General features: G+C 45.5%; 1 protein-coding gene across 1 annotated transcript in view; it reads left to right on the top strand.

Annotated features, from left to right (window-relative positions):
* Positions 1-852: 852 nt before the first annotated feature.
* The window catches only part of serinc4 (serine incorporator 4), a 40864-nt gene continuing 30778 nt past the window's right edge, over positions 853-10938 (top strand). Inside the window, 3 exon segments of the mRNA XM_073025804.1 lie at positions 853-1175; positions 4253-4405; positions 4535-4631. Of these exon segments, the coding sequence (XP_072881905.1) occupies positions 853-1175; positions 4253-4405; positions 4535-4631 (573 nt within the window).

Raw genomic sequence — 10938 nt, forward strand, 5'->3', positions numbered from 1 at the left:
GTGGGTGGACACGAGAATGGGAGCTCCTGCCTATATATTTACGTGGTTTTCCAGCATCTCTCCCTGGCTACTTGTGGCAGCACATCATGTAAGTGCACAGACACAACCCTCCCCATCCACAAGGACCACTGCCACAAGACAGCAGCACCCATCATCAAGGACCCCCACCATCCAGGCCATGCTCTGGTTTCACTGTTGCAAGATACAGGAGCATCGGGACTCACACCATTAGGTTCAGGAATAGTTATGACCTTTCAGGCTCCTGAACCAGCTGGATAACTTCACTCACCACAACACTGAACAGATTCAATGATATACAGACTCACTTTCAAGAACTTGACAGCACATATTGTCAGTATTATTTTTATATGCAGTTTCTGTTCTTCTACACATTGGTTGTTTGTCCGTCTTTGTTTACGTAAAGTTCATAATTGTATTGTACTACTTTAATTTTCCTGTAAATGTCTGCAAGAAAATGAATCTCAAGGTAGCATATGGTAACATAAACATACTTTGGCCAAAGTCAAAGTCTTTGAGGTGGGCAGCAAGCAGCCAGGGGACAATGACATTGTTGGATTAATCTCATCGTGTCATTCAGCTGAGGGGACTATGAAGTATGACCAAGATCTATCTGCTTATACCCAGCCACCAGCAGACTCGAAGACTTAGGCTAGCCACTAAAAATTGAAATGGGGGAGCTCCTCTTTCTCAGGATAACACCCTGCAACTCGACACCTTTTACCCAAATGGGACAGAACAGAGACCACCTCCCCCACATGCTCACCTGAACAGGCAACTGTCAAAAAATATCCAATGACCAGTCACTGACTCACCCATAGATACAAAGAAGACATGCAGCCATGTAGTAGTTTACTCCAGGGTTCCTACGTACTGTGGAATAACACACCTGGTGACGCTGCTCGGCCACCTAGTAAGGTGCACCACGCCCCAGATGAACCCCAACCTAATCGTAAAGTGTCAGCTCTTGCAAGATTCCTAGCCTGTCGTGACCTGCTGACAGCTGGACTCACCAAATTCGATGATAAGCCAGAAAATTACTGGGCTTGGAAGTCCACATTCTCCAATTCCACTGAAAACCTCAACCTTAAGCCTAGTGAAGAACTCGACCTTCTGGTGAAGTGGCTTGGGCCCAAGTCAGCTGAGCATGCAAGCAGGTTAAGGACATAGAAACATAGAAAACCTACAGCACAGTACAGGCCCTTTGGCCCACAAAGTTGTGCCGAACATGTCTCTACAGATTACTAGGCTTACCTATAGCCCTCTATTTTACTAAGCTCCATGTACCTATCTAAAAGTCTCTTAAAAGAGCCTATCGTATCCGCCTCCACCACTGTTGCCAGCAGCCCATTCTATGCACTCACCACTCTCTGAGTAAAAAACCTTACCCCTGACATCTCCTCTGTACCTACTCTCCAGCACTTTAAACCTGTGTCCTCTTGTGGCAACCAATCCAGCCTGGGAAAAGGCCTCTGACTATCCACACGATCAATGCCTCTCATCATCTTATACACCTCTATCAGGTCACCTCTTATCCTTCATTACTTCAAGGAGAAAAGGCCGAGTTCACTCAACCTGTTCTCATAAGGCATGCTCCCCAATCCAGGAACATCCTTGTAAATCTCCTCTGCACCCTTTCTATGGTTTCCACATCCTTCTTGTAGTGAAGTGACCAGAACTGAGCACAGTACTCCAAGTGGGGTCTGACTAGGGTCCTATATATCGTTTGTAGCTGCAACATTACCTCTTGTCTCCTAAATTCAATTCCACAATTGATGGAGGCCAACACACCATATGCCTTCTTAACCACAGAGTCAACCTGCGCAGCTGCTTTGAGCGTCCTGTGGACTTAGACCCTCTGATCCTCCACACTGCCAAGAGTCTTACCATTAATATTATATTCTGCCATCATATTTGACCTACCAAAATGAACCACCTCGCACTTACCTGGGTTGAACTCCATCAGCCACTTATCAGCCCAGTTTTGCATCCTATCAATGTCCCGCTGTAACCTCTAACAGCCCTCCACACTATCCACAACACCCCCAACCTTTGTGTCATCAGCAAACTTACTAACCCATCCCTCCACTTCCTCATCCAAGTCATTTATAAAAATCACGAGGAGTAAGGGTCCCAGAACAGATCCCTGAGGCACCCCAGTGGTGACCGACCTCCATGCAGAATATGACCCACCTACAACCACTCTTTGTCTTCTGTGGGCAAACCAGTTCTGGATCCACAAAACAATGTCCCCTTGGATCCCATGCATGGGGTACCTTATCAAATGCCTTGCTGAAATCCATATACACTACATCTACTACTCTTCCTTCATCAATGTGTTTAGTCACATCCTCAAAAAATTCAATCAGGCTCGTAAGGCACAACCTGCCTTTGACAAAGCCATGCTGACTATTCCTAATCATATTATACCTCTCCAAATGTTCATAAATCCTGCCTCTCAGGATCTTCTCCATCAATTTACCAACCACTGAGGTAAGGCTCACTGGTCTATAATTTCCTGGGTTATCTCTACTCCCTTTCTTGAATAAAGGAACAACATTCACAACCCTCCAATCCTCCAGAACCTCTTGCATCCCCATTCATGATGCAAAGATCATCACCAAAGGCTCAGCGATCTCCTCCCTTGCCTCCCACAGTAGCCTGGGGTACATCTCATCCAGTCCCGACAACTTGTCCAATGTGATGCTTTCCAAAAGCTCCAGCACATCCTCTTAATATCTACATGCTCAAGCTTTTCATAATGCTGAAAGTCATCATTACAATCACCAAGATCCTTTTCCATAGTGAATACTGAAGTAAAGTGTTCATTAAGTACCTCTGCTACCTCCTCCGGTTGCATACACACTCTCCCACTGTCACACTTGATCGGTCCTAGTCTTTCATGTCTTATCCTCTTGCTCTTTACATACTTGTAGAATGCCTTGGGGTTTTCCATAATCTTGCCCGCCAAGGCCTTCTCATGGCCCCTTCTGGCTCTCCTAATTTCCTTCTTAAGCTCCTTCCTATTAGCCTTATAATCTTCTAGATCTCTAACACTACCTAGCTCTTTGAACCTTCTGTAAGCTTTTCTTTTCTTGACTAGATTTATTACAGCCTTTGTACACCACGGTTCCTGTACCCTACCATAACTTCCCTGTCTCATTGGAACGTACCTATACAGAACTCCACACAAATATCCCCTGAATATTTGCCACATTTCTTCCATACTTTTCCCTGAGAACAACTGTCTCCAATTTAAGCCTCCAATTTCTTGCCTGATAGCCTCATAATTCCCCTTACTCCAATTAAATGCTTTTCTAACTTGTCTGTTCCTATCTCTCTCCAATGCTATTGTAAAGGAGACAGAATTATGATCACTATCTCCAAAATGCTCTCCCACTGAGAGATCTGACACCTGACCAGGTTCATTTCCCAATACCAGATCAAGTACAGCCTCTCCTCTTGTAGGCTTATCTACATATTGTGTCAAGAAACCTTCCTGAACACACCTAACGAACTCCACCCCATTTAAACCCCTTGCTCTGGGGAGATGCCAATCGATATTTGGGAAATTAAAATCTCCCATCACGACAACTCTGTTATTATTACACCTTTCCAGGATCTGTTTCTCTATCTGCTCCTCGATATCCCTGTTACTATTGGGCGGCCTATAAAAAACACCCATAAAGTTATTGACCCCTTCCTGTTCCTAATCTCCACCCACAGAGACTCCATAGACAATCCCTCCATAGCATCCACCTTTTCTGCAGCCATGACACTATCTCTGATCAACAGTGCCACGCTCCTACCTCTTTTGCCTCCCTCCTTGTCCTTTCTGAAACATCTAAAACCCAGGGCTTGAAGTAACCATTCCTGTTCCTGATCCATCCACATCTCTGTCAGTTCGCATCAAACACCCACTGCTGCTCTCAGTTTGGTCTGGCAAAAAGTGGAAGAGTGCTACAGATCTGTGGAGGCAATGGAACCTCCTCTCTTCAACAGAATTGAGTCCTTCACCAAGATTTCTAGCAGGGAGCTCCAACGTCTGTGAGAGCTAGGAGACCTGCTATTGGAGTTGGAGGCTACTTGCTACTTACCTGGCTTGTCTTACCTCAACACTGCACAAGGAATTAGTCCCATCCTGGAGAAACTCCTCTTTAGTCTACAGGGGAAATAGATGTTAAAGGGAACCACTGGAAAGTGGAATCAGCTTCCCACCCTTCTCCTTTTCTAGTTTCATCTGGGATGAAGCTGAAATGAGGAATGACCCCAGCTTTGCTGTGACCACCTCAGTGGCTCAACACCACTTAGAGAAACCTGTTAGAGATCCTGTCATGGTGCACAAAACTGAGGTGGACAATACTGTCCAAGGGGGTGATTCTGAAACGTCAGAAGATCCTAACAATCAATGCTCTCTACATCGGAAGTGTGGAGGCTTCAAGGAGAACCCTCTGGAGGAGCGAAGGGCCTTCTTTAAAGAACACTCCATATGATTCTGCTGCTGTTCTTCAACCAGCCGCCGGGCGAGGGACTGTAATGCCGTCATCCCATGCTCAGAATGTGACAACAACAAACACATCACAGCTCTTCATGTTGGCCCACCTACCTGGTCTGTAAGATCAACACAATTACTGTGCCTCCTTACAGCATGGCGGAGCAGGGAGGGAGATGAATCCCTTCCTCTCTAGTTGCCACCTTTTCCTGTACTGAAGTCCATGGGGAAAACTCCACCAGGAAGTCATGTTCAAAGATCTGCCTCATCAATGCCACCGTCAGAAGAGGATGAGGATGTATATTGTCTTGGATAATCAGAACAGTAAGTCACTAGCTAAATCATCTTTCTTCAGTATCTTCAACATAACCAATGGCACCTCACCTTACGTACTTAAGACATGCAGGTGCGTCACAGATGGTTGGATGAAGAGCGAAAGGCTTCATTGTTGAATCTGTTGATGGAAAGACTCATTTAGCTCTCCTCACACTTATTGAGTGTGACAAAGGAAATCTTCACTCCAGAAACAGCGACTTGCAACCCTCACCTCAAGTCCCTAGCCAGTAAGATACCGTCACTCAACTCAAAGGCTGAGATCCTGCTCCTATTAGGAAGAGACATCATGCAGGTACACAAAGTATTCAAGCAATGTAATGAGTCTCCAAATGCTCCCTTTGCACAGAGGTCAACCGTGAGCAAGCAAGCAGCCATTTTTCTGGCTGATATGCAGGCTCAAGAAACGTCCTGAACTTAGTTAGAAGAAAACGAACAGTATAAATGGAAAAATAGATTGTCGGAAAATAATTGAAACCTAAACTCTGGTTACAAATCTGTAAAAACAAAGTCAATGTACAGACTTTAGATTTGTTTTGAATTCTCAGTTGTATATTTGATATCAACTAACTGACTTATTTCAAAGTTTGGGTAGTGATCCCTCTTGAAGCACAGAAGTTTACTTCTGTATTTCAAATCCAGTTGATGGTCTTATTATTCTTCAGTATTTGCCTGTGCTAATCAATTGATCAGGAGCATTGACTCTAATGCTGTTTTTCTGTGAATGCCATGAGTTCAGTTGGTGGCATCTTTTACAGATATCAGGCGAGGAGTGTTATGTCCTTCCTGATGTGGTTTGTTATTTTATATCTAATGATCTCATTGCTTAATTGTAAGTTCACTGTGTTGTTGATTACTCATTGTTCTGTTAAGTGATTAGCTTTCATCAACAGTTCCACCAGTTTATGTAATTTGTACATTTCATTTGGTAGTTAGAAGCATTTGTTAGAAGACAAAGGACTTTCAATCAATATTTGAATCTACCTTTTGTGTGAATCTACCTTTTTTTTACATCAGCTCCTTGTGTACTGTAATGCACTGGTGAGTAATAAAATTACCTCCAAACTGCAACTACACATGACTGAAATTTACCAATCTGTCTAGTGTAAGAAAATGGGAAACGCGAGCGAGGACAGAATACCCATTCTATGTGTAGCTTTTCTCTGCGCCGGCTGTGGTATCTCCATGTGATCAGCCACTACAGAACAGTCTCTGGGTGAAGAATGTCCCCCTCAGAATCCTCTCAGTCTTTTACTCCTTGCCTTAAATTTGTGTAGTGACTGGCTGCATCACAGTCTGGATGGAAACAGAAAATTCTACAAGAAGTAATGGATACGGCCCCAGTCCATCACGGGTAAAGCCCTCACTACCATTCAGCATGGAGCGCTGTTGCAGGAAAGCAGCATCCATCATCAGAGACCCCCACCACCCAGGTCACTGCTGCCATTAGGAAGAAGGTGCAGGAGCCTCACACCACCAGGTTATTACCCCTCAGCCATCAGGCTCTTGAACCAGAGGCGGTAACTTCACTTGGCCCATCACTCAACTATTCCCACAATCAATGGACTCACGTTAAAGAACTCTTCATCTCATGTTCTTGATATTTATTGCTTATTGTTTATTATTATTAATATTTATTTTTTCTTTTGTATTTGCATATTGGTTGTTTGTCTCTCCTGCTAGGTGTGGTCCTCCATTGATTCGATTGTGCTTCGTAGATTTACTGTGAATGCCCCAAGAAAATGAATCTCAGGGTTTTATATGGTGACGTATATATACTTTGATCATACATTTAATTTGAACTTTGGACCTCTGATAGGGCAAATTTTTTCCTGCTGTTTGCCTTTTCTATATGGTTTTAAATACCTCACTCATGTCTCCTCACGATTTCCTCCTTAAGAAATGTTGAATGTTCATGTGCGCAGAAAGACTGTTTGTGTTTGGCTTGTTCACCTGCTGTTCCTCCAGTCCTACTTGCTCCTGACAACAGAGAGGTGGTGAATTCTGTAGAGAGACCCCCTGTTCTCCCTCCACCAGCCCCAACTGTAGTTGATGTGATAGGATGCAGAAGTGGACTGAGAAGTGGCAGATGGAGTTCAACCCGGAGAAGTGTGAGGTGGTACACTTTGGAAGGACAAACTCCAAGGCAGAGTACAAAGTAAATGGCAGGATACTTGGTAGTGTGGAGGAGCAGAGGGATCTGAGGGTACATATCCACAGATCCCTGAAAGTTGCCTCACAGGTAGATAGGGTAGTTAAGAAAGCTTATGGGGTGTTAGCTTTCATAAGTCGAGGGATAGAGTTTAAGAGACGCGATGTAATGATGCAGCTCTATAAAACTCTAGTTAGGCCACACTTGGAGTACTGTGTCCAGTTCTGGTCACCTCACTATAGGAAGGATGTGGAAGCATTGGAAAGGGTACAGAGGAGATTTACCAGGATGCTGCCTGGTTTAGAGAGTATGGATTATGATCAGAGATTAAGGGAGCTAGGGCTTTACTCTTTGGAGAGAAGGAGGATGAGAGGAGACATGATAGAGGTGTACAAGATATTAAGAGGAATAGACAGAGTGGACAGCCAGTGCTTCTTCCCCAGGGCACCACTGCTCAGTACAAGAGGACATGGCTTTAAGGTAAGGGGAGGGAAGTTCAAGGGGATATTAGAGGAAGGGTTTTCACTCAGAGAGTGGTTGGTGTGTGGAATGCACTGCCTGAGTCAGTGGTGGAGGCAGATACACTAGTGAAGTTTATACTAGACAGGTATATGGAGGAATTTAAGGTGGGGGGTTATATGGGAGGCAGGGTTTGAGGGTCGGCACAACATTGTGGGCCGAAGGGCCTGTAATGCACTGTACTATTCTATGTTCTATGTGTTCCCTTTGCAGAAAAGTAAATCAAAAATTCAAAGTAAATTTATTATCAAAATACATTTGACACCATAATCAATACAATCTTCTATGCAGTGGTGTGCTGTGGCAATGGCTTCAACACCAGAGATGCCAATAGTCAAAATAAACTGATTAGAAAGGCTGGCCCTGTTATAGGAATCAAACTGGACACACTGGAGACTGTGATAGAACAAAGGACCCTATGGAAAATCCTGGCAATTCTGGACAATGTTTCTCACCCTCTGCATGCCACCTTGGCTGAACAGAGGAGCACTTTTAGTAATAGACTTAGACAACTGCGCTGCTCCAAAGAGCGATATATGAGGTCATTCTTACCCTCGGCCATTAGGCTCTACAGTGAGTCAACCTATAGCCGGGGAAGTGATGACCCCCCTCCTATTTGAGGTAACTTATTCTTTATTCTTTCTACTTTTCTTCTAATAATAATATCTGTGAACTTATAATGCTATTGTGACACTGTAATTTCCTTTGGGATCTATATCTATCTATGTATGTATCTATCTATCTATATACAACCCTGAGATTCACTTTCTTGCAGGCATTCACAAAGAAACACTATAGAGTCAATGAAAAACTACACACAAGTACAGACAAACAACCCATGTGCAAAATAGTCACAGAGCTCTAACCCAATCAGAGGGTGACACCAACCAGCTGACAATCACAGAACACTTTAATCCAATCATGTCAACAAGTGGATCATAGCTGTGAGAACGACGTAACAGTGCATCTAGTGAAGCTGTTGTCACGTGGTTCTGGAGACCCAGGTTCTATGCTGATCTCCCCTGCTGTGACAGCACGACTTTCCCCAAGTGGTCCAGTTTCCTCCCACAGCCCAAAGACATGTAGTCTGAAAGGTTTGCCTGCTGCTATAAACTCTCCTGAGTGTGTAGGCGAAGATTAGAATCTGTCAGGAGACGTAGAGAATAAATATGGGATGTGTTTATAGATTTAATGGGCAGAAACGCCTATTCCTCAAAGTTCAGTGTAAATTTAATATCAAAGTACATATCTCACCACAAACAATTTCTTGTGCACATTCACAATACATACAAAGAAACACTGCAGAATCAACGAAAAACACAAGACAAACAACCCACGTGCAAATACAAAAATAAAAATAAACAAATAAATAAATAAGCAATAATACTGAGAGCATGCGCGAAAGAGCCCTTGAAAGTGAGTCCATCGGATGTGGAATCCGTTCATGGTTGGGTTGAGTGAAGTTAACCATGCTGGTTCAGGATCCTGATGGTTAGGGGGTAATAACTGTTCCTGAACCTGGTGGTGTGGGCACTGAGGCTCCTGTACCTTCTTTCTGATGGCAGTAGTGAGAAGAGAGCCTGGCTTGATGATGGATGCTGCTTTCATGTGATGATCTGGGCTATATTCACTACTTTTTATATGGCTTTTCCAATCAAGGGCATTGGTGTTTCCATAGCAGGCAAAGATATACTCTGCACCATGAATCGACAGAGGTTTGGCAAAGTTTTAGATAACATGCCGAATCTTCACAAACTTCTCAGAAAGTACAGGTGCTGTCATGCATTCTTTGTAATGGCAGTTGTGTGCTGGAGTCAGGGACAGATCCTCGGAAGTGGTAATGCCAAGGAGACTGATCGTTCTCCCCACCCTGATCATTCTAACTGGTTGCATCAGTGTCTGGTATGGAGGGACCACTGCACAGGTTCAGAAACAGCTGCCGAGGGTTCTAAACTCAGAGAGCTCCATCATGGGCACTAGCCTCCCCACCACCGAGAACTTCCTCAAAAGGCGATGCCTCAGTAAGGCAGCATCCATCATAAAGAACCCTCACCACCCAGAACACGCCCTCATTCTCAATACTACCATCAGGGAGGAGGTACAGGAGCCTGAAGAGAGACACTCAGTGGTTTGGAAACAGCGTCTTTCCTCCGCCATCAGATTTCTGAATGGTCCATGAACACTACCTCACTCTGCTGCTCTCTTCTTACACTTTATTTATTACTGTTACTTATAGGTGTTTGGATTGCACTGTACTGCTGCCGCAAAACAACAGATTTTCTGACATACGTCAGTGATAATAGTCTGATTTCGATTGAAGCAGCCTGCTGAGAGGCACTTAAGCTGATAATGTTCAGCATTGATCTTCAGCCTAGCATGCAGACCACTCTATGTCCTCACTGGTCGGGGGTCAACCTTGGAGGTTGTGCCCTCGCTGTACACAGTCCATACGCAAGCCAGGGCAGTAGATAGATAGATAGATAGATAGATAGATAGATAGATAGATAGATAGATAGATAGATAGATAGATAGATAGATAGATAGATAGATAGATAAGATAAAGAGGAGAGGGGGGGAAGAGGAGAGAGGGGGGGAAGAGGAGAGAGGGGGGGAAGAGGAGAGAGGGGGGGGAAGAGGAGAGAGAGAGGGGGGGAAGAGGAGAGAGAGAGGGGGGAAGAGGAGAGAGAGAGAGAGGGGGGAAGAGGAGGGAGAGAGAGGGGGGAAGAGGAGAGAGAGAGGGGGGGAAGAGGAGAGAGAGAGAGAGAGGGAAGAGGAGAGAGAGAGAGGAAGAGGAGAGAGAGAGAGGGCGGGGGAAGAGGAGAGAGAGAGAGAGAGGGGGAAGAGGAGAGAGAGAGAGAGAGGGGGGAAGAGGAGAGAGAGAGAGAGAGGGGGAAGAGGAGAGAGAGAGAGAGAGGGGGAAGAGGAGAGAGAGAGAGGGGGGAAGAGGAGAGAGAGAAGAGGGGGGGAAGGGGAGGAGAGAGTGAAGAAAGGGGAGAGTGGGGGGAGAGGGGGAGAGAGAGAGGGGGGAGGGGGAGAGAGAGAGGAGAGAGGGGGGGAGAGGAGAGAGAGGGGGGGAAGGGGGAGAGGAGAAGAGAGAGAGAGAGAGGAAAGGGGGGAGAGAGGGAAGAGAGGGGGGGAAGAGGAGAGGAGGGGGGGAAGGGGGGAGAGAGGGAGAGAGTGAGAGGAAAGGGGGAGAGAGGGAGAGAGGGAGAGAGGGAGAGAGGGAGAGAGGGAGAGAGGAGAGAGGAGAGAGGGGGGGGAAGAGGAGTGAGGGGGAAGAGTGGTAGAGATGAAGAGAGGGGGGAAAGGGGAGAGAGAGAGATAGGGAGTGTGTGGGGGGAGGAGTGGGGAGAGTGGAGAGAGGTGAGAGGGGGGGGTTGTGGAGAGGGAGAGAGGAGAGGGGGGAGAGCGGGGGGAGAGCGAG

The sequence above is a fragment of the Hemitrygon akajei genome, chromosome 21 (genome assembly GCF_048418815.1).
Source record: "Hemitrygon akajei chromosome 21, sHemAka1.3, whole genome shotgun sequence".
Lineage (NCBI taxonomy): Eukaryota > Metazoa > Chordata > Chondrichthyes > Myliobatiformes > Dasyatidae > Hemitrygon > Hemitrygon akajei.